The 23,116-nt window shown below is 31.9% G+C and overlaps 2 protein-coding genes across 3 annotated transcripts in view; one reads left to right on the top strand and one right to left on the bottom strand.

Annotated features, from left to right (window-relative positions):
- Positions 1–23,116, top strand: part of LOC135840076 (cuticle protein 8-like) — a 129,907-nt gene that overhangs the window by 15,967 nt on the left and 90,824 nt on the right. The window lies entirely within an intron of this gene.
- Positions 7,008–23,116, bottom strand: part of LOC135839769 (parapinopsin-like) — a 28,893-nt gene continuing 12,784 nt past the window's right edge. The window contains exons 2-7 of one of the 2 annotated variants that reach the window (XM_065355964.1): positions 21,296–21,468; positions 21,064–21,223; positions 20,162–20,360; positions 12,961–13,093; positions 11,760–12,002; positions 7,008–10,073 (exon numbers count right to left, since the gene is read on the bottom strand). In XM_065355964.1, the coding sequence (XP_065212036.1) occupies positions 9,756–10,073; positions 11,760–12,002; positions 12,961–13,093; positions 20,162–20,360; positions 21,064–21,223; positions 21,296–21,463 (1,221 nt within the window). In that variant the 5' untranslated portion in view covers positions 21,464–21,468 and the 3' untranslated portion in view covers positions 7,008–9,755. The remainder of the gene's footprint in view (positions 10,074–11,759; positions 12,003–12,960; positions 13,094–20,161; positions 20,361–21,063; positions 21,224–21,295; positions 21,469–23,116) is intronic. The other variant, XM_065355965.1, reaches the window with a different exon arrangement.

Genomic DNA, 23,116 nt, shown 5'->3' with positions numbered 1-23,116 from the left:
TCTATTTAGGGTAAAAATTGTTTCAAATACTTACCTACTCGTGTCAGATTATTACTGCAATCAAAACAGAAATAATTCAAAAATGGCATCTTTTAAAAAAATCTCCATTTACGTGTATTCGTATTTGACTTGTGTACTCCTGCTCATCTGAAAAATTTTTGCGTTGGTCTGATAATCATTTTTTTCCTTACTGAATACCTAAATATTTCATTTTTGAAGTTTTTTTTTTTTTTTTTTTTTTTTTTGAAATGAGCAAAAGGCAATCCAGTACTTTACTTACATCTCTCGCTTATTCATGACTAAGTTTTATATTGTGTGCGATTTTCCCCCTTTTTTGTTTTTGTTTCCTTTTTAGAAAACCTGTAACAACAACACTTATTAAAAGCTCGCAAGTTGAAAATGGGTGCAAAGGTGTTAAGTTATGGCATCAATTTATTGTCAGTGCTGAGTAATGATACTTTGTCGAGATTGTAATAAAACTTTTATGCGAGAAGTGTTTTAGTGTTTATGTAAATTAGTTTTTTTAAATACTTTTTTTCTGCATGTTGCGAGTGTGATTTGTCAATGCACTTGTATAGTGCTATACGTTTCTTGTAGTCCTACTTTTGGAAGTAAAATTTCATATGTACGTGCGGATATACGGTGTCATGTAAATCTTCATTTAGTTGCTGAAATCTGCTGAAGTAGAAAATGCGGGTAGAGGTATGTACTTGATAATAATGTATTTCGAAATGGTTACATCTACATTAATAATGTAACTCGATCGAGCAAAGTAAGGACTAAAGTTGTGCTGAATGCTCATTTGAAGTGCAAAAAACGAATAAAATTAAATGAAGATATTTTCAGGGAAATTCGCAAAAGTATTTAAGTGCGTGTACAAAGTACATAATACTTAGCAGCATCAAAATGTTGTTTTAGACCTAACATTAGAGTGGATCGCGAAAAAAAAAATTGTTATAAGATTTTGACCAAATTCAGTGGAGACTTTCATTCCAAGTTGAAAATCGCTCAGAAAATTTTTTCAGGCCAGGAGATGACCTTCGAGGGGAAAAATATGGGTTTTCAAAGAGGAAAATTTTCAAAAAATCTTAGTTTTTAGCAATGTTTTGGAATACAGTGGTGCCAATTTTTAAGTCACTATTGCCAATTTAAAAAAACCGAAAAAAATATCCAAAAATACAAATCTCGAGTTTCTGATATCGGCAACAACGAACAAAAAAGTTGGCACTATTGTGTTTCAAAGTATTTTCCCAGTTTCCGAAATGATATATGTAGGTACTTAAGTATTCAATATTCGAGAGGAAAATATTTTCAAACTCGAAATTTACCCAAAAATAAGCGATTTGAAAATTTTCAATCGCTTCGTAGAACCTTACGAGTGGTGTTAGGATTTGATAGCAACGGCCTAGGTGAGAATGTGGAGTGTTCATAATTTTTTTAAAACGAAATGGATATTAATGATATATTTTTTACACTTATTTACCCATTTATTTAATTTAAGTATTGTATCCGACATTAACATCCGACTTGGCAACCTTGATTTTTTCGACATTGGATAAAAAGGGGAAGAGGAAATATTGAATTCATTAAACTGTACGAAAAGATGGATTATTAAGCTACCTACAAATGACAAGTGAAAGATTTCCTAAATCCCAAGTTTAGACGTAAGATTGCTGTAGCAAAAGGGAAACAATTTTTTCGTAGCAAAATTACTTCTACGTACCTAAGCTCGAAGAAACCCATTTTTAGATAGATACTACCCTCAAGTATACTCGTAGCACATTTCTACGTGAATTTTCGTTAGATAGAAAAGGAAAGGTAGAACAAATGATACAATGTGCTTCACTATATATAATATTGACGGGTTCATCTCACTATCAACTAGGTAGCTCTTTTTTCAAATTTTGAATTTCGGATACTTCTGCCTAACTTTTCGTTTTATAAAATATAAAATACGTCGTTGATGACAAATATTTCATTTCAACTTTTTCTTGGAGGTTTCTCTGTAGGAAACAGCTGTGATGAAATCTTGTCTTTCTACGACGAAAATGGGGGGGGGGGGGTGTATGTAGAATTTGAAATTGGATTAAAAGTCTCGAAATAATTATGAAACGTTGAGAACATTTTTGAATTAGTATTTGCATGTTAACAGATTTATGCAATTTTATGAGACTTTTAACAGAAACCGGTCTAAATTGCAATTCTTTCTTATTTTCTCTTCCACTCTATGTCTATGTTTACCCAGGCCGAAAATGAAATGAAGCCGAGGAAAATTGCAGAGAATTAAATTTCCAATCGACATAATGTCTTTAGTTTTTTTTCTAGGAGGCTTAGTTTTCGACATAAGTACATATTTGCAAAAGAAAGCATTATTCTCTTTTTAAAAAATTAACTATGCAAAAAAGGTTTAACCAAAAACGGACGTACCTAAAACTTATTTTCGTTGCATGAATAATGAAAAATATCTTACAATGCAAGAAGCGAAAGTGAAGGATGTTTGGTCGAGTGCGATTTGACTGGCCGAGCCGAAATTTCGTATTTCTGCATCTGAAATTTTCGCTAGTGGTGTATTTTGCGGTCCTCTTTCGATTCCTCTTTGACCGGTTCAAAATTTTTTGTGGCGATTGAGGTACTCGTACTTCGTTGTTAGTTGTTAGCATCTTGGATTTCGTAGTTGGGGCAATCATTCTTACATAAATTCAAGATGGGTTGCCTAAGTTTCTCTGGAAAGAGCAAGAATAAGAAATATTTTTATGGTTTTTATTAGTTACTTACCTATTTTTGGTGTCCGCCTCCGATTTAAACGGGGCCGCGATTTTTTGAAAGAGCATGGTCTAAAACCACCAAAATCAAATTTTCAGCTGCCCAACTTCATATCTCGATATTTGGCGACCGTTTGAAAATTCAATATTGACTGTTTTTGGTGATTTATATCTACTTTTTTCAAAAAAGTACGTACATTGTATATGATCAGTAAAACTGATCAAAATAAATCCTAAAACTGATATTAATTCCCCAAAACCAAATTTCGCCATTTCCAGCCATTCTGGAGCCTCCAGCGCGATTTTTCAATTTCTCCAGAATTTTTAATTTGCTCCAGAAGGCGTTAACATGAAGTTGGGCAGCTGAAAATCGAGTTGCGTGTTATACTCGACCTGTTTAACGAATTTATCCACATTTGAGCCGATTCTGGAGGGAACACCTAAAGAGTGGTTTATTGAGCAGCTTTTTTCATAATAAAAATATCCATAAATTAAAGGGAGGCCCCAGAAAGGATGGAAATGGCGAAATTCGCTCTCGTGGGGTTTTTTGAAAATTTTCTCAAATTTTTGATTTTTGGATATTTTTATTTTGAAAAAAAACAGGTCCAAAAACCACTCTTGAAGTGTTCCCTCCAGAATCGGCTCAAATGTGGATAAATTCGTTAAACAGGTCGAGTATAACACGCAACTCGATTTTCAGCTGCCCAACTTCATTATTAACGTCTTCTGGAGCCAATTAAAAATTCTGGATAAATTGAAAAATTGCGCTGGAGGCTACAGAATAGCTGGAAATGGCAAAATTCGCCGTCGAGGGGTTAGTTCATGACAATATACTGCGATTCGCGCAAATTTAAAAAATTTTCTCGCAAACGGGAAATTTTTGATTTTTGAATAGGTATTTTTATTTTGAAAAACAGCTGGTCGAAAAACCACTCTTGAGGTGTCCCCTCCAGAATCGGCTCAAATGTGAATAATTTCGTTGAACAGGTCGAGTGTAACACACAGAAAAAAACAATTTTCTGCTTCGTTTTTAAATGGAGCCACAATTTTGTGCAGCTACCTACGGTTTTTTCAAAAATTAAATGGGTTTCGAGCTAATGTAAGTTTCGTGAAAATTAAAATAAATAAGACAAACTTTTATAGTTGAAAATATACAAGTACCTGGTTATACGTATACATGCTAGGTAGTAGGTACGTAGCTCTAGCTATATGTTTCGAGCATTCGCCATTCAACTTTTATCAAGTGTAAGTAATATTATAGTACTAACGTGCGTACGTATGTAATGGAACCTATACCTTCCTCTATGACCAAGTACTTAGTTACCTACACAGAGTTGACAAATCAAATAAATTGTACGTATGCTATGTACGTAGGTACTAGGTATTAGTTAGGTATACTATGTGCCCAATTCATTCGAGTGAATAACGCAAATAAATAAAATAAGTACATACATACCTACTACATATTCGCACATGTTCTATGCTTACGATTTTGCCCTCATTATCGAGAATTGTAAAATAAATTCAACTTGAACTTACCTGTACTCATAAGGTATATCACCTTTTTTTTCAAATTATATTTCTCAAAATTTTTCTTTTTACTCAAAAGGTATCAGACAGGTTACTGTGATGTTAGATACATGACACATGAGAAAATTTTAATCGTGATTTTGTGTAATCACACGAAAGAAATATGGATTAAAAAAATCGTCTCGATGAAATGTTAGCCAAAGTGCGCAGAACATATCAGATTCTCGTAATTACTCGTATAAGGGTAATAGGAAAAGTCGTCTCGGAAAATGAAACTCGAGCAAGAAAAAAAGATATATCTGTAAGGACACTCGAAGATAAAAAAATAAACGCAATCCAATTAACTCGCGACGGTTTTATCTTGACAATTTGACAAAAAATGTTGGAAGATGTATAGCTACACTTTTTATTTTCATTTTATTTTCCTTTTTTTTTTTTTTTTTTTCAAAATGAATGGCGATTTTGCTAGATTTGTTTACAAGTAACGAGACGTATTCACTCATCGTCGAAGAGAGAGAAAGAGAAAACGAATATGTGGCGCATCTTACTATATCGATATCGAACATCATCATTTACTCGTAAACCCAAGAGAGTTAACATTTTAAGAAGACTTTTTCATAATTAGATCGGCTTATATTTTCAGTGGAAGCCCGTAACGAGATGTTTATATGAAAAATTGAACTTGATGTTTCAATAAATTGCATACGTATTTTACATTTTTTTTTTTTTTTTTTGAGGAATATTCTGAATACGTAAGTAATTACGTAGATCGTTATAGACATTTATATTGATGATTTATCATCGAGTTTCATTAGCAGTTAGCACTCAACTTTATTTTAGTGATAAGTTGTCTAGAAAATGAACTTTGTACCTATGAGACTTTTCTGCCCGAAGAATAGGTATTTTGAAAATGTAGCTGGTAATAGGTGCCTGCCTATACATTGTGTACCTACTTATAAAATTTATTTTGATGCGTATGTGTATACCTATTAAGAGGGTGCTCTACCTTTTGTTTGTTTACTTTTTAGCATACACGCGGGCAGAGATTAGACATTTTTCAAACGCATTTTTTTATTAGTTGGAGAGAATGAAAGTGAATAATTATGAGTGAAAGCGTTATTACTGTATTGAAACAACATAATAAAACTTTGAAACAGGCTAAATGATTAAAATATAATGAATTCAGACGATTCTCTATATTCGAGCATTCATTGTCAGTAATCACACCATAATTCTGAAACTACTGAACAGAATTTGATGAAATTTGGATATATTGTGCATAAAAATGGTCCAGAGAGGTTGACGTTGCCCTTTTTTCAAATTTCTTTGTATTTTTGGAGATATTGCCATTTGAAAATTTCAAATGGCTATAACTTTGATTTAACAAAATTAATCAAAAAAAGGGCAACGTCAAGTTGTCGGGAATTCATTTCTGCACAACATATTCAAATTTCATCAAATTCTGTTCAGTAGTTTCAGAATTATGCTGTGATGACTGACAATGAATGCTCGAATATGGAGAATCGTCTGAATTCATTATATTTTAATCGTTTTGCTTGTTTCAAAGTTTTATGATGTTGTTTCAATACAGTAATAACGTTTTCACTCATAATTATTCACTTTCTTCATCTCCAACTAATAAAAAAATGCGTTTGAAAAATGTCTAATCTCTGCTCGCGGGTATGCTAAAAAGTAAACAAACAAAAGGTAGAGCACCCTCTTAAAGTTTGTTTCTGGCGCGGAGTTGCGTTAAAACGTTGTTTCATTTTCTTATTTGTGAAACAAAAATATTTCCAGCATGATAACTTTATTTTTTTCCGCCTGCGGCAATAGTAGATACTAAATGTTTACTATTCAATCCTTGAGTAAATTTATCCTACCGAGTAGTTTATACGCGTATATTTTCGTTATTTTCGCAGAATTTTAGATAGTGAAGAAAAAAACAATACAGGACAAATTTTCATAACTTTTTTATGCACGATGCCGTTTTGTTTAAATGATAAACGAGATGCTTATTTTTGTCGGAATTGCTGCGCTTATTTTCATCTTTTTGATAAAATAAACTAAACAACTCGATTCAACTTGAGTTGTACATTAAAGCGTCGTCCAAGCGTATGAATCATTTGCTGCTTTTATCGAAGCATCGTGTATTTTATTTATGCACTGTTCGGTGTTCGTTATTTTTGAGAAGTTGCTGGCTTTTTTATCATTAACATTTCAAAGGTTTTGATAATTTCTTTTTCCTATTTCGATATTTGCCGTAGCCGAACGTCTTCCCAAACAATAACCTTAATAATGAACTTATAAACAATATAACATTTATTAAACATCACAAAAAACAATGACAAACAATTAGAGAATCGACTTAAAATAGCTTTATAAACAATCCAATCAAGTATTTATTGATCATAATTATTTCAGCCTTTGTATACTTTAAGAATTAAATCAGAGTTTACTTTTTATTCAAATTAGGTCTTACTCGTATTTTCAATAGATAAGTACCTAAATCATATCAATACTTATAGTGTCGAATACCTATACATTTGAAAACGTTGCTGGAGAAAACATGAGATTCAGAAACAACATAGGTAGTATTCAATGCGGGAAGTATAGTGAAAAATGAACCGGATTGAAAATGAGATTTCATGATTCGAGCGAATCGATACTGACTGCTCACAATTCGCGTGAGCTAAAAATCTTTTCTTAAAAAAAAAAAAAAAAAATACCTAATAATATTTTTACTCGTTCAGGAAATTAGTTAAGTATGTCGAAACTGGGCCTTAAAGTACAATGGTTGTAAGATGCAACCGCGTACGTAGAAGGTTCCCAGAGTTTTGGCCACCCGATGCGATTTTTGAGGTTTTATAGCATTTTAATGGAAAATGAAAGTATATACTCGTTGAAATATGGTCAAAACAAAAGAAAACACGCAGCTGCCAAATCATATTTGGAGATTTTATGTTTTTTTTTTTTTTTTTTTTTTGAAAATTGCATGCGCTATAAATTTACATTTTTTCACTCATGTCAAAAATTGATCACAAAACCCGCGAAAGTACCTACCTGAAATGTGACCTAAAAGACATTTTCCGGATTGAAATCGTTTTATCATTTATTATGTACCTATACCTAATGTTTGGGATGTTCGAAAAAAAAAAATTCAAAAACATGTGGAACTCTCATACGAAAATATTCCATCGTCCAAAATTTCAGACAGAGGCGCAATTTTTTGAATTTTACGGAATTTTCAAAACTCTATAATCTTATGACTCAAGGTGAAAAATTAAAATTTTGTGCAGTTGAGCTATAGAAAGCTAGGTAAGATTTTGTATTTTTGACCCACCCTCTCTCTCTTCAAGCGGTTTCCAGTGGTTTTGAACACTACTAAAGCCTTCGAAAAATGTTTGGAAATCCTGTAAAATTTTCCCAAAATGAGCCGGATCGCTGAAATTTAGTTTGTACTGTATTTTAAATATTTCGAATTAAAGAGATGGGGGGGGGGGTTAGTTGTTTTGCAGTCACAACATTGCTTTTAGGAGACGGCTACATCCATGCCATGTTTATAATTCATTCAAATATTTTAGGATCAGACGATTTTTGATTTTCCAAAAAATTAAATGCAGAGCTGTCGTGATAATCTAGTGGAAAATGATTGTAGATATCTGATCACTTGATCAGATCTATGTAATTAGACCTGGTTCAATTCAAGTTTTGATCGGATTAAATCTGTTCAGTACTGATCAGATCCAAAAAAGGGGAGACCTGATTTATCAGAGCAAACGAGATCTGATCAGATCCAATCATTTTACGCTGTAAAACTGTAAAAAATTCGCCTAATTTCTTAAAAACAAAAAAAAAAAAGATTAATAAATTTCTCATAAGTAATGTGTGCTTGTGACGAACTGACGAAGCGATAGGCAACTCTTTATTATGTAAAATCTGAGCTGAAACGATTCAAAACGAGTAATTCGGTTTCGTTCATAATATTGGGGAATGAAAAGTGAAAACAAAGAACTCGGCGTACACGTACAGTCTTCCTGCAGAAATATATTTCAATAGCAATATTTTAGCCCCGTGAGTGAAGTCGTCGGCAACTTGTCATACTTATTTCACTTTCGTATATGTGCAATGTGCATTCGCAATACAATGTCGTCAACGTAGGTTTATCCCTTCTCTTGATAAATGGGTACTTAGTGGGTTTAGGAACCTAATATTTTTTCTAGCTACCTACACATTTTCCTTCTATGTAATTCCAGCTGTTTTCTGATTTAAAAACTGTACAAATTTATACCTATAGAGGCGCTACATATTCAGATTTTTACTAGATGTTTTTTTATTTGTCCATGATATAGGCTATAGGTAATTTATTTATTCCAATATTCAAATCTTTTTTTTTTCGGAGAAACGCATTGCTTATTATTTTAGATTTTCATTTTTTGCAAACCTTTTTAATTTTAATGCATGCGTAGGTCTAAATTTCTGTACTGGATAAGTCTCAAGGAATTCTATCCAGGTATCATCAGTTACCTATGTAATACTTACTTAATTACCTACTTACTCACTAAGTAAACATGATGTAAATCTGATTGAACGCGATGTGATGAAAAATTCATAAAACTTCTAATACATTTTTTTATGGGAATTCTAATTACTTACATTTTTTTTACAACATTTTATTTAACTGTTTGTTGGCAATTTTGTTATTCAATAATCCAGATGCTATTAACTTCCAATTTTTTTTTGTTTTGTATTTTTGTTTATTGGAAAACAAGATTTAATTGGTCAAAATATCTAAGTATTAGATACACTAATTACTCAATTTAAAACAAGGAAAAGAGATTTTTGTAAAAAAAATGTCGAATACTTGACGCATTTGAGAATGAATTATCGTACCCATTAATTAAAAAGCTAAAACTATACGAGCCACGAAATTAAAAAAAAAAAAAATGATAATGAAATAAGTAATTCTGGTCGGTAAAATACATATATAAGTAACAAATATTTGTATATCTGATTAATGTAGTTGTCTCATGTAATGTATTATGTATTTTACAGTTCACAGCCTTTTTTCCAAAAAAGAATTGTGGGTACATGTAATTTATGTATATGAATTCGTGGTATGCATTTTAGTACATAGTATTACGACGCAATGCAATTATCTTTTAGATTGGTTTCTGTTATTTTCCATAGTGTATGATTCGTTCGTCTCGATGGAATTCAAATTCTGAACAATACAGTTCAGAGATACGTGTAGATTTTATAGAAAACAGTAAATGGAGCCCATGTTGCGCAGAGGGCTAGACTTTTTTCTAAAACCCAATTTTGAATTCGCCCCTGGAAGATCTACGTACGTAACCGTAGGTACATCAAACATGTGATATGTTGGATAAAAATCTCGACTTGTAAAAATGTTCATGATAAAGTAAAAATAAATACGCGTGTAAAATGAGCCATCGTCGTCACTTGCTAATGTTGGGTAATATTGGGCAATGAAGGACTTTTTAATTTCTGTTTCCTTTTCACAAAAGGAAAAGTATTGTAAGGAATTAAGTGTGATATATTCTTATCTCGTTCCTTGAATTGTTTGAAATAGCTGTTAGTACCACTTGAACTACTGCTCATGCTGGAAGTAATTGTCATCAATGCTTGATTTCTATGACACCATTCGACATTTTGTAACTCTTGCGGTGGCGAATTGATTTTTGATAGTGGAATTTGTCGTATTCTTACGCTGCTTTCTTCCACATATCCTTTTCGTATTCTTCGACACCAAGATTTTCGAAACTAAAAGCAATAAATACGAAACAAGCTTAGGTAAATACATAGCCTAGAAATATCTACTCGTGTAAACATATAAATATTTATTATGAATTCGTTCGTAGTTCTGACGATACTCCAAATTTTTAAAACTCTGAAATTCGCCATCCCTTTCAGTCTCTTGCAGGTGTCTTCTCTTTTACAAAATGTTCAGAATTTCACGTTATTTCAAAAACACGATTGAATGATGATTAGTTATGTACTTTCAATATTTTGTAAAGCGCTCACACACATCATAGGTTCCTAAAATTACAGAAAAAAATAGATAGAGTGGATAAACAAAAGCACCTTGGAGCAACATTTCAGATGCTACATACATTCAATTTTTTGTTTTTTGTTTTTGCAAATTTTCAAAAATTCCGTCATGTCTTATTCTAAAAAAATTGAAATTTTATCAAGGAGGGGCTGTGAAGAGGTCTCAAATGAGACAGTTGCAGTTTCGAGTACATGTACATTTCCAGTTGATTTTCAAACTTCAAGTTCGAATTTACCGGTTTTATGATAGGTACTTTGGATCGGGTTCGGTTTTAGCACAAATATTCAGAAACCTTTTAATAAATTCGAAAAATATGAATTTGAATAGGATAAACAGTTGAACTCCACCCTTTTTTTAAAAAAGGATTTCTTGAAAACAAAAAAATTCAAAAAACCCCGAAGGCTCCAAAACGACTCAAAACAATTACCTATGAATTAATTAAAGAGATCAAAAATGAGTTACAAATCAAACTTTCAGCATCCCTAATTAAATTATTTTGATTTTTTCTTATAAAATCAGCCAAAGATTTTTAAAAATTCGCCAAAATTGAAAAAAAAAGAAATTTGGCGCCCCTGCTGTGCAATTTTTTTTTACTTTATGATACTGATCTGTGAATATGCCCCAACTCTTTTAATTTTTTTCATATGCCTAATCAGGATATGATCGTGAAAAACAAAAAACCAGAAAAATGATAACTTTTTTAGGATTTTTGAAAAAATACGTTTTGGCAATTAGGACCTTCATCACATAGCCTCCCACATGAAAGTATGTACCTACGTACATATTTCCATTTTAGAAATTGGAATATCCCTTGGAGATAAAATAATAATGTTACTCGTATTAATAAGAACTCTGCAGCCACTTTAACGCAGTAATGTACTAATAATTTAAATAAACCATTTTCTAAAAGGAAGTTGGAAAATGGCATTTTATGCATTCATGAAGAAGGACTTAAATTTCGAAATTTGATTCAATTCTTATCGTTGCATTTCCAGATAGCAAATATGTATGTTCCATCTGCTTTATGTGTAGGTACATTCTTCAATTTGTAAAACAAACATACCTACTTAGCATTAGGTATGCAAGTACATTATCAATCCATAAAACATGTTCTTCGCAAATAAGACGTTGTGCAAGTAGAACTATACGAATGTATAATTCTATTTTCCAGAAAATAACGAGTGTTGAATTATTATCCGATGAAATATTATATTTCGTTACGATTTTTCGAATTAATTTGTGCGATGAAAATACATCGGTAGGATAGGATATTGAATGACTTTTTTTTGTATTACAACAGCAACAACTTTGTTGATCAATATTATCTAGAGTGAGTAGGTCTGGGTACATGATAGAGCTAAATTGCATGTGTCATATTCTTATTAGGTATCACTTACCTGATGATTGAGAAAAAAATAAATGATAGGATTATAGCAAACGCTGCTTTTGGCAAACAACGAAGGAGCCATCGAGTACAGTGGCGTTATTTCGATGTCAGTGAAGGCAATTAACAATGAAAATACGGCATACGGACCCCAAGCAATAAAAAATGCGATCACCATTATTAATATCATTCTGGCGACGTGCGTTTCAGCCTTTTTAACGACACCAGTGTTTTGTGCCAGTTTCATTTTGTTAACCTGTAAAAAGTACATGATTCTCATCTCATCCAACCAGGTACATCATTCGGTATTACATTTTTAGGTATTAAAATTTGAGAACATTTGTAAATACGAATTTAATCTGACGTTTTAAAGAAGAAAAGTACCGATTACCGATCAGCATTCCTACTTTTCTAATAATAATCAGTCCACGTTCAAAATTAAAAAATTAAAGAAACGTTAATCAGCAGATGAATTGGATTGTTGTTTTGAGGTTTTAATAGGTACCTACGAATTTTGTACTATTCTCATTCAGCTTTCAACGCGATGGGAAGCAAAATCACCAACCCGTCCTTTCCTACGTATAAAATAATTATTTAGCTTAGTTTAGGTATTAGTTATTGAACATGTATAAATAGGTACTTATTATAGTAAAAATATGAAAGTAACTTATGGGCAGTAACGATGTTCTGATTTTCTTCTTTCCTATAGCATGATTTGAATTTAGTGCAGCTTTAATACAAAATTTTTTTAAAAACTTGGAAAATCAAATGGCATGGCACTATTTTGCTTATTTTCATTGAAAATTTGCCAACTGTTGTATCTGCTTGCGCGTTGAAATTGTAATTGGTAGTTGACGCGTGATTTTTGCACTTAGACAAATTTTTACGGCTATTGAAAAACACAATGATAAATACTTTTGGCTTTTTTCTGCAAGCGAGTACATGTTGGTAATAAAAGTGTGATGAAGTTTTAAGCTTTTGTATGATTTAATTTTGCTATTCGAGATTTCTTTTAAAACTTGTTGAAAAATATTTTAACGCAAACGTTGAACGCATTTTATCGCTTAAAAGCATTCGAGTTGAAATAAAATTGAAAAACAGTAGGGGTTTGTTTGAGAAGAGCGAATAAATAATTCAAAAATACTGCTCCGGGTTATTTCTTAGATTCGTTTTTTAACAGAAAAAGTTTAAAAATAAAAATAAGTAGAGCCTACCTGGCGCATGGTTTTTACAATGTTATAGTACGAAAATGTTATAACGAAGATTGGTACTATCATTGCGATGCTAAATAAAAATAATATATAAGATGTAGCATTCCACTCTCGACTAGCCCAGTTTATTGAACAGCTGTAACAAAACAAACAAACAAACAGATTTTCATAGCAGGGTGTTATGAAGATGTACTGTACAATAGGTAGGTAACTATAGCTACTCTTAGGTACGTAAGTGTGTTCATTTGGATTTTCAACGCTTGTTTCGTATCTTCTGGAAATATCGTCGAAAATATAGGCTACAATAAATTAGAATATGATACAAACTACCTAATACGTAAGTAAAGCTGAGAAAAAATAAATTACACGAAACTAATTTATTGTAGAAAAAAAGATCAAGTTTTGCTAAATTAATTTCTTTCTGCCGAGTATCTCGGAAAAGTTGTTCCTTGATGATATAAAAAAATAATGGTTGGAAATTTCATGCTTTATCTTTAGGTAACGCTGTTTATTTTCATTTCATAAATGAACCTGCCTAAATTACAATACTTTTGCGAGTATTTTATGCCTATATGCTTTAATACCTATTCCGCACGAAGTATGAGGATTGATACACCTGTTACAAGGGTGCAATTACTTTTCATTTTTTAAATATTGAAGATGAATACTGATTTTTATATATTGTATTTTAAGCTATGTGTCAACGATTTCTATTTTTTTGTGTGCTAAAATTTGATTAAAATAGGTATGTATGTACTTATAGTTGAAGAAAGATTTTATCAAGGATAGATAACTTAATTTTGAAAAAGTTACGAATCACTCTAGTATTGACTTCAATTGAACTTGAATTTGAGTAAATGAAAGAACAGGCTTCAGAACCAAATTTTAAGATGTCAAAGTCAATTTTTCAATTTTTGTAGAGTTTTTGAGAAAGTAAAAATGTAGCCTATCGGTTCCATAATAATGAAATTCCTGTTATGTTTATAAAGGTGTGCCTACCTACTTACACAACATGATATTTTCCTAAATAATTTTCGAAGAGGAGAGCAGATCAATCATAAAAAAATGTCTAATGCATGATTACCTACCTTTTTTAAAAAAAGAAAATGAATAAAACTTTGTGTTATTTGAATGTTTATACCGGGTCCCAGATACGTAGATTCACAATTTATAAGTAAACATAGTTTGGTACTTAGTCCTATCCTTATTGATAAGGAACTTAGATACTTTCTTTTTTTATACGTCAAAAATGAATTCATTTAGGGATGAATTGTTAAAGAAACAAAATTACTAACTTGATATAAAAAGTTCACCGATGAGAGATTGAGTGCGGAATTTTCAGTTTCATACCATGATTTTAGAAATATGTTTTGTATTTGGAAAACTTCTTTGAAATGTTTTCTTTCATTCTTTCAACACTAAATGTGTTGAAACGTGTATTGATTCAATGTTGAGAATTCAAAAATTGAACGAACTTCATAGATGCCGTTTCGTTATACTACTGGGAGATAGTCAATGGTAGACAGAGACACCTACTTTTTGTTAGACGTTTGAGTTTCTAAAGAATTCTTACAGTTGATGAAAATGAACGATAAAATTTCAGTTACTATAAAGTGACAGATGCGTGACTCGTATGATAAAAAAATATGCACACCCTTATAAGGAATGAAAGTTTTTTTTTTATATGAAATTTTATTATAAGTTATATATAAGGAGAACTGTACTAAAGCAGAAGAAAATTTCCCGTCATCAAGGTCACATTTTTAAAACATATTATGTATCTCAAGGGAAATGTTAGAGGGTTTTCATATTGAGGATTATTTTACAGTGAGAAGGCACTTGAATGAATTTTGATGTAATCTGAAGTTTGTTCATTAAAATGTACCGTCGTGGCGGAGTAATACAACGTAGTGAATTATATACTTAATAAGTAAAATTTTCCTTTAGTGGTTCCCATTATAAGTAAAATTTTTCAGTATCAACTCAACAAGCCCATCTTTTGTGTAGTCGATTGCACACGTTTTTGTGTTTTGACGAGAGTTTAGCAGCGAAGCGAAATTAATGTAAAGCTTTTAATTAATCTTTTAATTTGTAAGCAGTTCTCTCATCGTTAAAATATTAATTCTATAATATATTTTTACCTTGTTATTAATTTCAAATTGCTTTGTTATTTCCGTGTTCAAGTTACCTACGCTTGAGAAATGAAACTGTGTAACTTGTTTTAATGTGTCTTTGTGAATGTTTTATCTTTTTGTTTTGAACTTGTTGTTTTCTCATTACCACCACGCGTTGATTTTTGATAAGGTCCGCTAGTCAGTTGTGTACCTACTTGATTTGTATTTCTTAATGAAAGCGAGTAATGTCTGTTTATTTGATTTTGTTAGTTGGACCATCGATGCTAGATAATAAATAAGTGTCTACTTAGATATTTTAGGAAGGGAAAAGTACCAAAAAATCTAATGGAAGTGGAAGTTAAGTCTTTGGTGTCTCTTCGCAATTTCTCAATGTGTGAAAAAAAAGAGGGACTATGAGGCTTAGATGGTTTTGGTTTTGAAAAGTTCTTAATTTCCATTTTGATTGTGAAAAATGTCACTTTGGGTTTGTGGGTAAAGGATTCAGCATTGAAGTTGTTTTTTTTTTTAGAAGATGAGGATTTTCTGAGTCGGGGATCTAGGATCTCTGTATAACAAATCACTACAAACAATAACCAATCTTTGTAAAAAAAAAACTGCCATCTCCACCCTCACTTTGAGTTCATTTCGAACAATTTCAAGATGATGGCTTTTTTAAAACCCAAATTTAGAAATAATTCAATCATTACTCATTAAACATTTAGCTCAGTAATTTTGAAAAGAAAATCATAACCAATTTGATTTTTTTTTCAATTGGTCATAGTTTTAAATTACCAGATCCAAAAATATCACTGGTCAAGCGGACATACTCGTATTGTGTGATTTAGTGTTGACTGGTGCGCCTACGTTCATATTTACATTCTTTCCATTTATATACCAAAGTTGTGTTCTCTTGCTAGTGTGTAGATGTAATGCAGTTCTGAAGAACATTTTTTTTTTGAAAAATTGCTCAAAGTAAACCAGCCTTGGTTCTTACCGTCTTGTTTATGCAATTTGAAAAAAATAATCATTTTTGAAAGAAACGAGAATGTGACTTGAAATTAAAAAGAAATTGGGTGAAATTGCGGTATGATAATTTGATTTACAGTTTAGCCTCCGTTTTCCTTATTCTCAAACACGTTGTTAGAATTAAATTAAATGTTGGTGGTAAGAGTCAAGGTATTGTCGCTGTTACAGCAACCGCATTCGAATCTTATATTTGATTAACGTGAAGTATACACGGCGTTTTTTTATTTCTTTTCAGCATCAAATGCCAAAGCAGATGTGGTACCTGTTAAATTCGGATGTGTGACGACATATAAAAGTAAGGGCGGAATTTGGAACGAGATCACGAAGAGTTCTCGTTACGTTAGAGAAGATTAAAATGCAAAATAACTTAAACGAAAAGGAAACGATATTGTATAGCTATTTGGACCATAAAATTCCTACCGTTTTATGAATAAGAATCTAATCAAATCTCACAAAAGACCATCTTCAAGTGTAAAATTCGAAATAGATTGAAGTCAAAATGCGAAAGTCAGAACGGCTCTATTTAAATCTCAAAATGCGTCACCATCATCCGGAAATATAGGAGAATGTTTAATAAACCATGTAGAAAAGCAACATAAGAATTTGCTATAGCTTTCATGATTGACAATTCAAAGAATCTAATAGCCAGCTGAGAAGTCCGAGCATGATGAAAATTTGCTGATTCATTCATAAAATGAAAACAGCCTATTTGGAAGAAAGTAAAATTCATTGTTCATTGAAATTGTTGGAAATTTTTTTTGAAACATGTGGGTAGGCAGGTAGGCAGGTAGGTAGGTAGTAGGTACCTCGTTAGTTACTTTTATTAGATAATTTGCAGCATTTGCATTTAGACTTCCGAAACGATTAATGTTTAAATGGTTAATTTTATTTCCTAAGAAGTTCATTTTGATTAGTTTTCATCAAATGTAATAGGTAGGTACCTACATACGTTTTTTTAGAAGTCTCATCCTCCCGGATCTCAATTTTAATCTTTAAATAAACATTTAAAGACTTCTCTCATAATATCGATTCTCTAAGTTTCTAAATGTAAACCTGCTTACCTACTTAGGTATGTACTTTGTTTTTACATATTTTATCATCTCGGAACCTACAAACATTCAAAAAGTATATTTTTCTTTTCATGAGTAAGTTATAATTATGGAAATTGCAAGTTTGTCTGCCACAGAAAATGCTCCTGTAATTGAGCTGCTGTTGTGCGGTTTCTGATTGGCGGGTTTGTGAAATAAACACTGAGATTGAACCGGTAGTTTATAGTACATAGATTCATGTTCAAAGTTGAATCAAGTACATGGTAATCACCACTCACTATTCAAAATATTTCACATCGGAATTAGTCGAACTGCAAACATGGACATTTTCGAGTAAAATTTGGTTGACCTAAATGTCTCTTGCATCGTAATATTGTAACCACAAAACAACGTTTTCATTTTCTTCAAAGTAAGTAAATTCTCATATACTACTCGTACCAATGGAAAACTAAAAGCTTTGAAATTATTTGAAAAGGCTATCGATATAGTAATTTTCAAGGGGTTCTGCACCTTTTCTTTCAGTACCCATAGAAATTTCATAAATTTTTGAGAAAATTCGTCGAATGAAATGTTCGGAAAAATTATCTTGTTTATGATTTCCACTTTTCTAGCCAAAATTTTCATATCAAACTGCTCATTCATTTGATAATAGTTTAGATAATTTAACAAGTACCCAAAGCATTAGAGTAGGCAGAGCGTTTAAAATTACGAAAAATTCTGTGTATTATTTACGCGTCAACGAAAGGTTTTGTAAGTCATTCACGTGGAAAGAAGTTTACAATATTTCATGTTCGTAGGAAAAAATACAGTTTCATTAATGTTATAAAGCTTCTGAAAGCATTATTGGAAAGCATTACGATTTATTAAAATAAATGTAGGTATACCTAAAGCAAAAATTAGAGCAAAAAGGGTTTAACTAAAGTAGTTTGCTTTTTTTTTTACGATGGAGTGTCATGCACTGAAAACAATAAAATTGGTAGGTATGTACCTATGAAATTCAAAAATCTCTATCAAATCCAATACATTCATTTCCTATTTTGTTTATTCTCTCACGGTAATGTAATCACTAAGTAGGTATACCTATAGTTTTTTCTTTGACTCTTGGAGTATGTTTTGCGGGTCTAAGCTAGGTCATGTATGTAGGTGTCAAAATTTCATTAATATTTTACCATGGTTTTAAGTTGGAGTTTGAAAATTCTACGCTGGTAATGAAACAAAAGCTCGCTCTTTGGTTTCAATTTCAACCCTTCAGTTTCTCAAGTATAGTTTTGTAATTTTTATTTTCTTGCATCACATTTGGAAAAGCGGAATTAAATTTAGCTCGGTAGCTTATTCGGTTTGACAAAAAAATGCGACGTGGTACCTACTTCACCTCGTCGCCTTGTGTCATTTTGCGACAATAACAAAAATTCCTTACTTGCTGAAATTTGTATTATTTGAAATGTGGAAGTGATAATTCATGTTCACGTTATATTTTCTTCCGTTATAAACGAAAGCCTTATTTTTTGGCGGCATAAAATATTTTTAGAATGTAAGTAATGAATTCATTTTATTTAAAAGAAATATTTTACATAGAATTACGATTATACGCTGCGTTTCGCATAAATTTCTGAATTTTAAAATCTTCCAATTTGGTTTTCGCCTATAAATTTGGTAAATAACCTAAAAATAATTTTTTTTTTAAATATCAAATTTTTGTCACATATACGTATGTTGCAAATTTTGAAAAAAGATTACGTAATGAATATTATGCTGGTGTTTTTTTCAGTAGGAATGCCCTAACCTTGAATAAGTGGATCATTTCTCTGGAAGATTGGATAGGTGTCTTAATTATGGACATAAAATGCAATAATACCTAATTGTTGTTGCAATTTGAGAGGGAAATAATCACTCTAATTTATATACTTAAGGTAGAGTAGGGTAATTGCAAAAATGGGGTAATTGCAAAATTGTGACCTCGTGCAAAAAATATCAATTTTCTGGTTGTGCCAATTAGGGGATGTCGAAGCAACAACCTTTACCGACATATTCACCTGGTCACAACTCGCGGGGTTCAACTGGTCGCTCCGTAGCAAAAACCCTTTTATCAAAGCATGTTGAAACCACTAAGGGTCATGAAGGATTAAAGTTTAAGGTAAGATATCGCAATTTGAATTTTTTTTTTATTTTGGCGGTAAATTGCGTTTTTGCAATCACCCCAGAAAAAATCGACTCGGGGTAATTGCAAAAACAATTTTTTTAAAAATTTTTGCACTTACCACAAATATTTTTTTGTCCTAAATAACTTGAAAATGGTTCGAAATTACAAAAAAAATAAACTTCCACAGTCACATGATGAGTTACATGTTAGAAAAGTGATCAATTGCTCTTTTTTAACGTTTTACTAATATACTATTTGATGAAAAATGAATTTCTATGACAAGTTTTTTACATAAAAAACATCAGAAATGATCAATAGTTGATTTTTTGTTCATTTTAGCGAGTTTAAAAAAAATAGTTTTTCAACATTTTATTTTTTCACTCCCCTAAAAATTTTTTTGGGAAGTGGAAAAGTCATCAAATTTTTTACCAAATCAAGACCATGAGGCACGAATGCATCAAAAGTTAGGAAATGACACGCAGAATACAGTGAGTGTGTTGAAAATGCAAAAAAATAAATAATTAAAAAAGATAGGTCCCACTTTTGCATTTACCCCAATGGGGTAAATGCAAAAGTCAATTTTCAAATTTTCAAATTGCAATTTTCTCTACAATTTGTGGACCAAATTGGACCAACATTTTACCATTGATAGACAACCCCCTGAAGTATAAGTGGTACAAATTTCAGCTTCATCCGTGCAATAGTCTTCTCACAGCGCCCTCTCAAAGTGTCACTAATCAAAAAATGCTTTGCAATTACCCCACTCTACCTTATGTTTTTAAGTTAAATAAGTATATAAAGTAATTTCGGTTGCATTTCTAGTGAATCAATAATTTAATTAATTAAAATTAGCGCAATTAGTGCTGTATACCGACCTTATATTCGCAGCCTCATTTTCATAAGCTCCCCAGCCGAACAGTGGAGGTGAGGAAGCGACGAATGAAGCCAACCAGGTACCAACTATTGAGATCATCGCGCCTTGCCAGGTTAAATGCGAGGCTATAGAGAATGGATGACATATTATGTGGTATCTTTCGTAGGCGAGAACGGTTAATGTAAATATTGAAGCAATACCTACAAAGTATAAGTCTCAATTTGTAAATATATCTAGTTCAGTAGTTACTAAATTTTGTCAGCGAGGAGAAAGTAATTATTTTGATTTATTTACTAGGTAATTTTTTCAACATGCATAGGATTTTGAGTAACATTTGATGAAAATTAGTAAATAAAAGTATGATGATAAAAGGGGTTATCTGGAATATTACTCAAGTAGGAGTATCCATTAAACTGTTTATTTTACTCACAGAAAATTCATAAATAATACAAGGCCAATATTTTAGTCAGGTGTTATAAAAAATTCATTTTTATTTTAATTAACAAATGAGTAAATTTTTTGACATAGGTATTTTCAAATTAAAATAATATGTAGGTACCCTATAAAAATTGAATCACTAGTAAGGTAGCTAACATTTTTAATGTGAAATATCATGTTGTATTATCATTTTTAGACAGCTTTTCGTCAAGAAATCATGAGTATTTAATTTAAAGAGAGCTTAATCTTTTAGATTGAATTCACTTGTTGGGGATTTGTGCAAATGGCGAATAAATGCCCTGTTTCAATTTTAGTTTGAAAATTATTTTAATTGAAGATCCGAAAAGTTGGACGGTTTGTTTCCTCGTTTATCCATTATCTGATGTTGAATGAAAAGGAAATTAACTTCCTTGTATTATTTTCAACTAGGGAAAATGTGAAGCAATACTTGATTGAAATACGCACCAAAAAAAGACATGCAAAAACCATATGCTTGGCATACAGTCTGTCCCAACATCCAGCCACCATTAATAGCATTGAATAAAGCTACCGGATTTCCTAAAAATGCAATACCAAAATCTGAGCAGGCTAAATTCACCAGGATGGCATTCATTGGTGTCCTGAGCTAAAACACGAGCCACAATATAAATAAATTTGTACAATGTTATGTGTTTGAGGTAGATAATTGGGTGATTACTTTGTTGTCAGTGAGCACAATATAAAATACCATGAGATTGACTAATATTCCAAAAATGGTGACACACATCATGTAGCAAGCTGCAACTGCATAACTGGTTGGTGACACTTGTTGTGAGGTTAAATCTTTTACGTCCTGTGCAAGCCTGTGTGATACATTGGTGAACATTGTAGCTGTAAAAAAAAAAACTGATTATTTATAATAATTATAAATAATGAAATTATGATGATTTATTTGATCATTAAAAATTGTAATAATGGTGATATAACTATAGTGAATTGAATATTTTGATCTGACAATGAGTTGTATAAAAAAATGTCTTGAATAATTCACATTCTAACAGGAAAGTAGGCAACCCATTCTGAGTATTAGTACTTACTACTTATGTTTATTAATTATTAGCCTGGGATTTCAAGGGCCTGAATTAAGCATGTCCATATGGATTTTTACTCCCCCCCCCCCCATGAACCCCATGAAGTTTTCCTGAAGGAGCTTGATTAGCACCCACATCTAGGATGTGTTGATCCCTCTAATTTTATGATTAGTGTCCCCTGCCCTTGACTCACTTGGACAGCCCTCCTAATGTGCAGAGACTTCCCCCTCCACTGGGTTTGCTTATTCAATGTAACAGTGATTTCTTTGTCAACATTTTTGCTATGAAAATGAAAAAATGTAATAAAAAAATAGGTATCTATTCTCCATCTAGACATGAATTTCAAACAATTGGTCGACTCAGATGGGGATTTAGGGGTTCTCAAAATTACAAAATTCATATTTTGCAAGTAAAAATTTTAAAACATGGCATTTGGATTGATGGTGTAGTGAGGTGTCTTTTATAACATTGTTAGAAAAAAATTTTGGTCTAAATTGACCACTTTGCCCCGGAAAAATGTAAAAAAAAGTCACAGCAGTCGGCGGCTGTGTAAGAGCAAAATTTTTGTACCAGAAACTTCGAAGGCTTTTCAAACATGATGGCAATGTTTTCTGTTAAAAGCATTCAATTAATTAAATGGTGATGTGATTTGTGTTTTAAACATTATGTATTTACAGCTCCACTGCGATGCTTTCCTCCTGTTTGGATTTTTCTTCACAGGTAAAGTGTTCTTTTTGCATGTTTACGGGGAGAAGTTCTTGGAGGACATTTCTGATTTTTTTATCCACCTTAAATGGGGTGGGGATGACCTAGGAAGCTGAAATTTGGATGTGTTGTTCACAATGATGGTACTCACAAATGGTATTTCATTTGGACGTTTTTTGAATCTCTTTTTAAACCTTTTTTAGATCCCCACCACAAACTTTCAAAACATCAGAAGTCTTCTCTCTTCAAGTAAAATCCAAAATCCATTTTCAAAAGCTACTATCCTAGCAGATTCTTGTGGATTTTAATCTGCCAAAATCTGTGTAAAAAAAACAAATCTCTTGATTTGGGAATTCAAAGTTCATCATTATCACTTACAAGTTTTTCAATATGAGTAAGGTGCACGAGGGTAAGTCCGGATGGGTTCTTCACAATTTCAACTTTGACTGGCTGTTACTCTCCTACCAATGAACCAATATGGCTCAAATTTATTATGTAGGTTCCCATAAGCGTTCTTTAGTTATGGTAAAAATTTGAGCGCAATTGACACTGTAGCTTTCACTCAGTGGAATAAACTGACTTACCCCAATTTTGGGTAAGTTAGAACCAGCTCAACTTTGCGGACGTGTTGTTTCAAAAACAGAGTGTCCTACGAAAATTTCATGTTAACAAAATTGTAGAAAATTTAATTCTCTTTGAGCTCACTCTCATCAGATTTTCACTAGGATGTACACCCGCACAAC

This window comes from Planococcus citri, chromosome 3 (genome assembly GCF_950023065.1).
Source record: "Planococcus citri chromosome 3, ihPlaCitr1.1, whole genome shotgun sequence".
Taxonomy (NCBI): domain Eukaryota; kingdom Metazoa; phylum Arthropoda; class Insecta; order Hemiptera; family Pseudococcidae; genus Planococcus; species Planococcus citri.
This window is presented reverse-complemented; position numbering and strand designations above follow the sequence as displayed.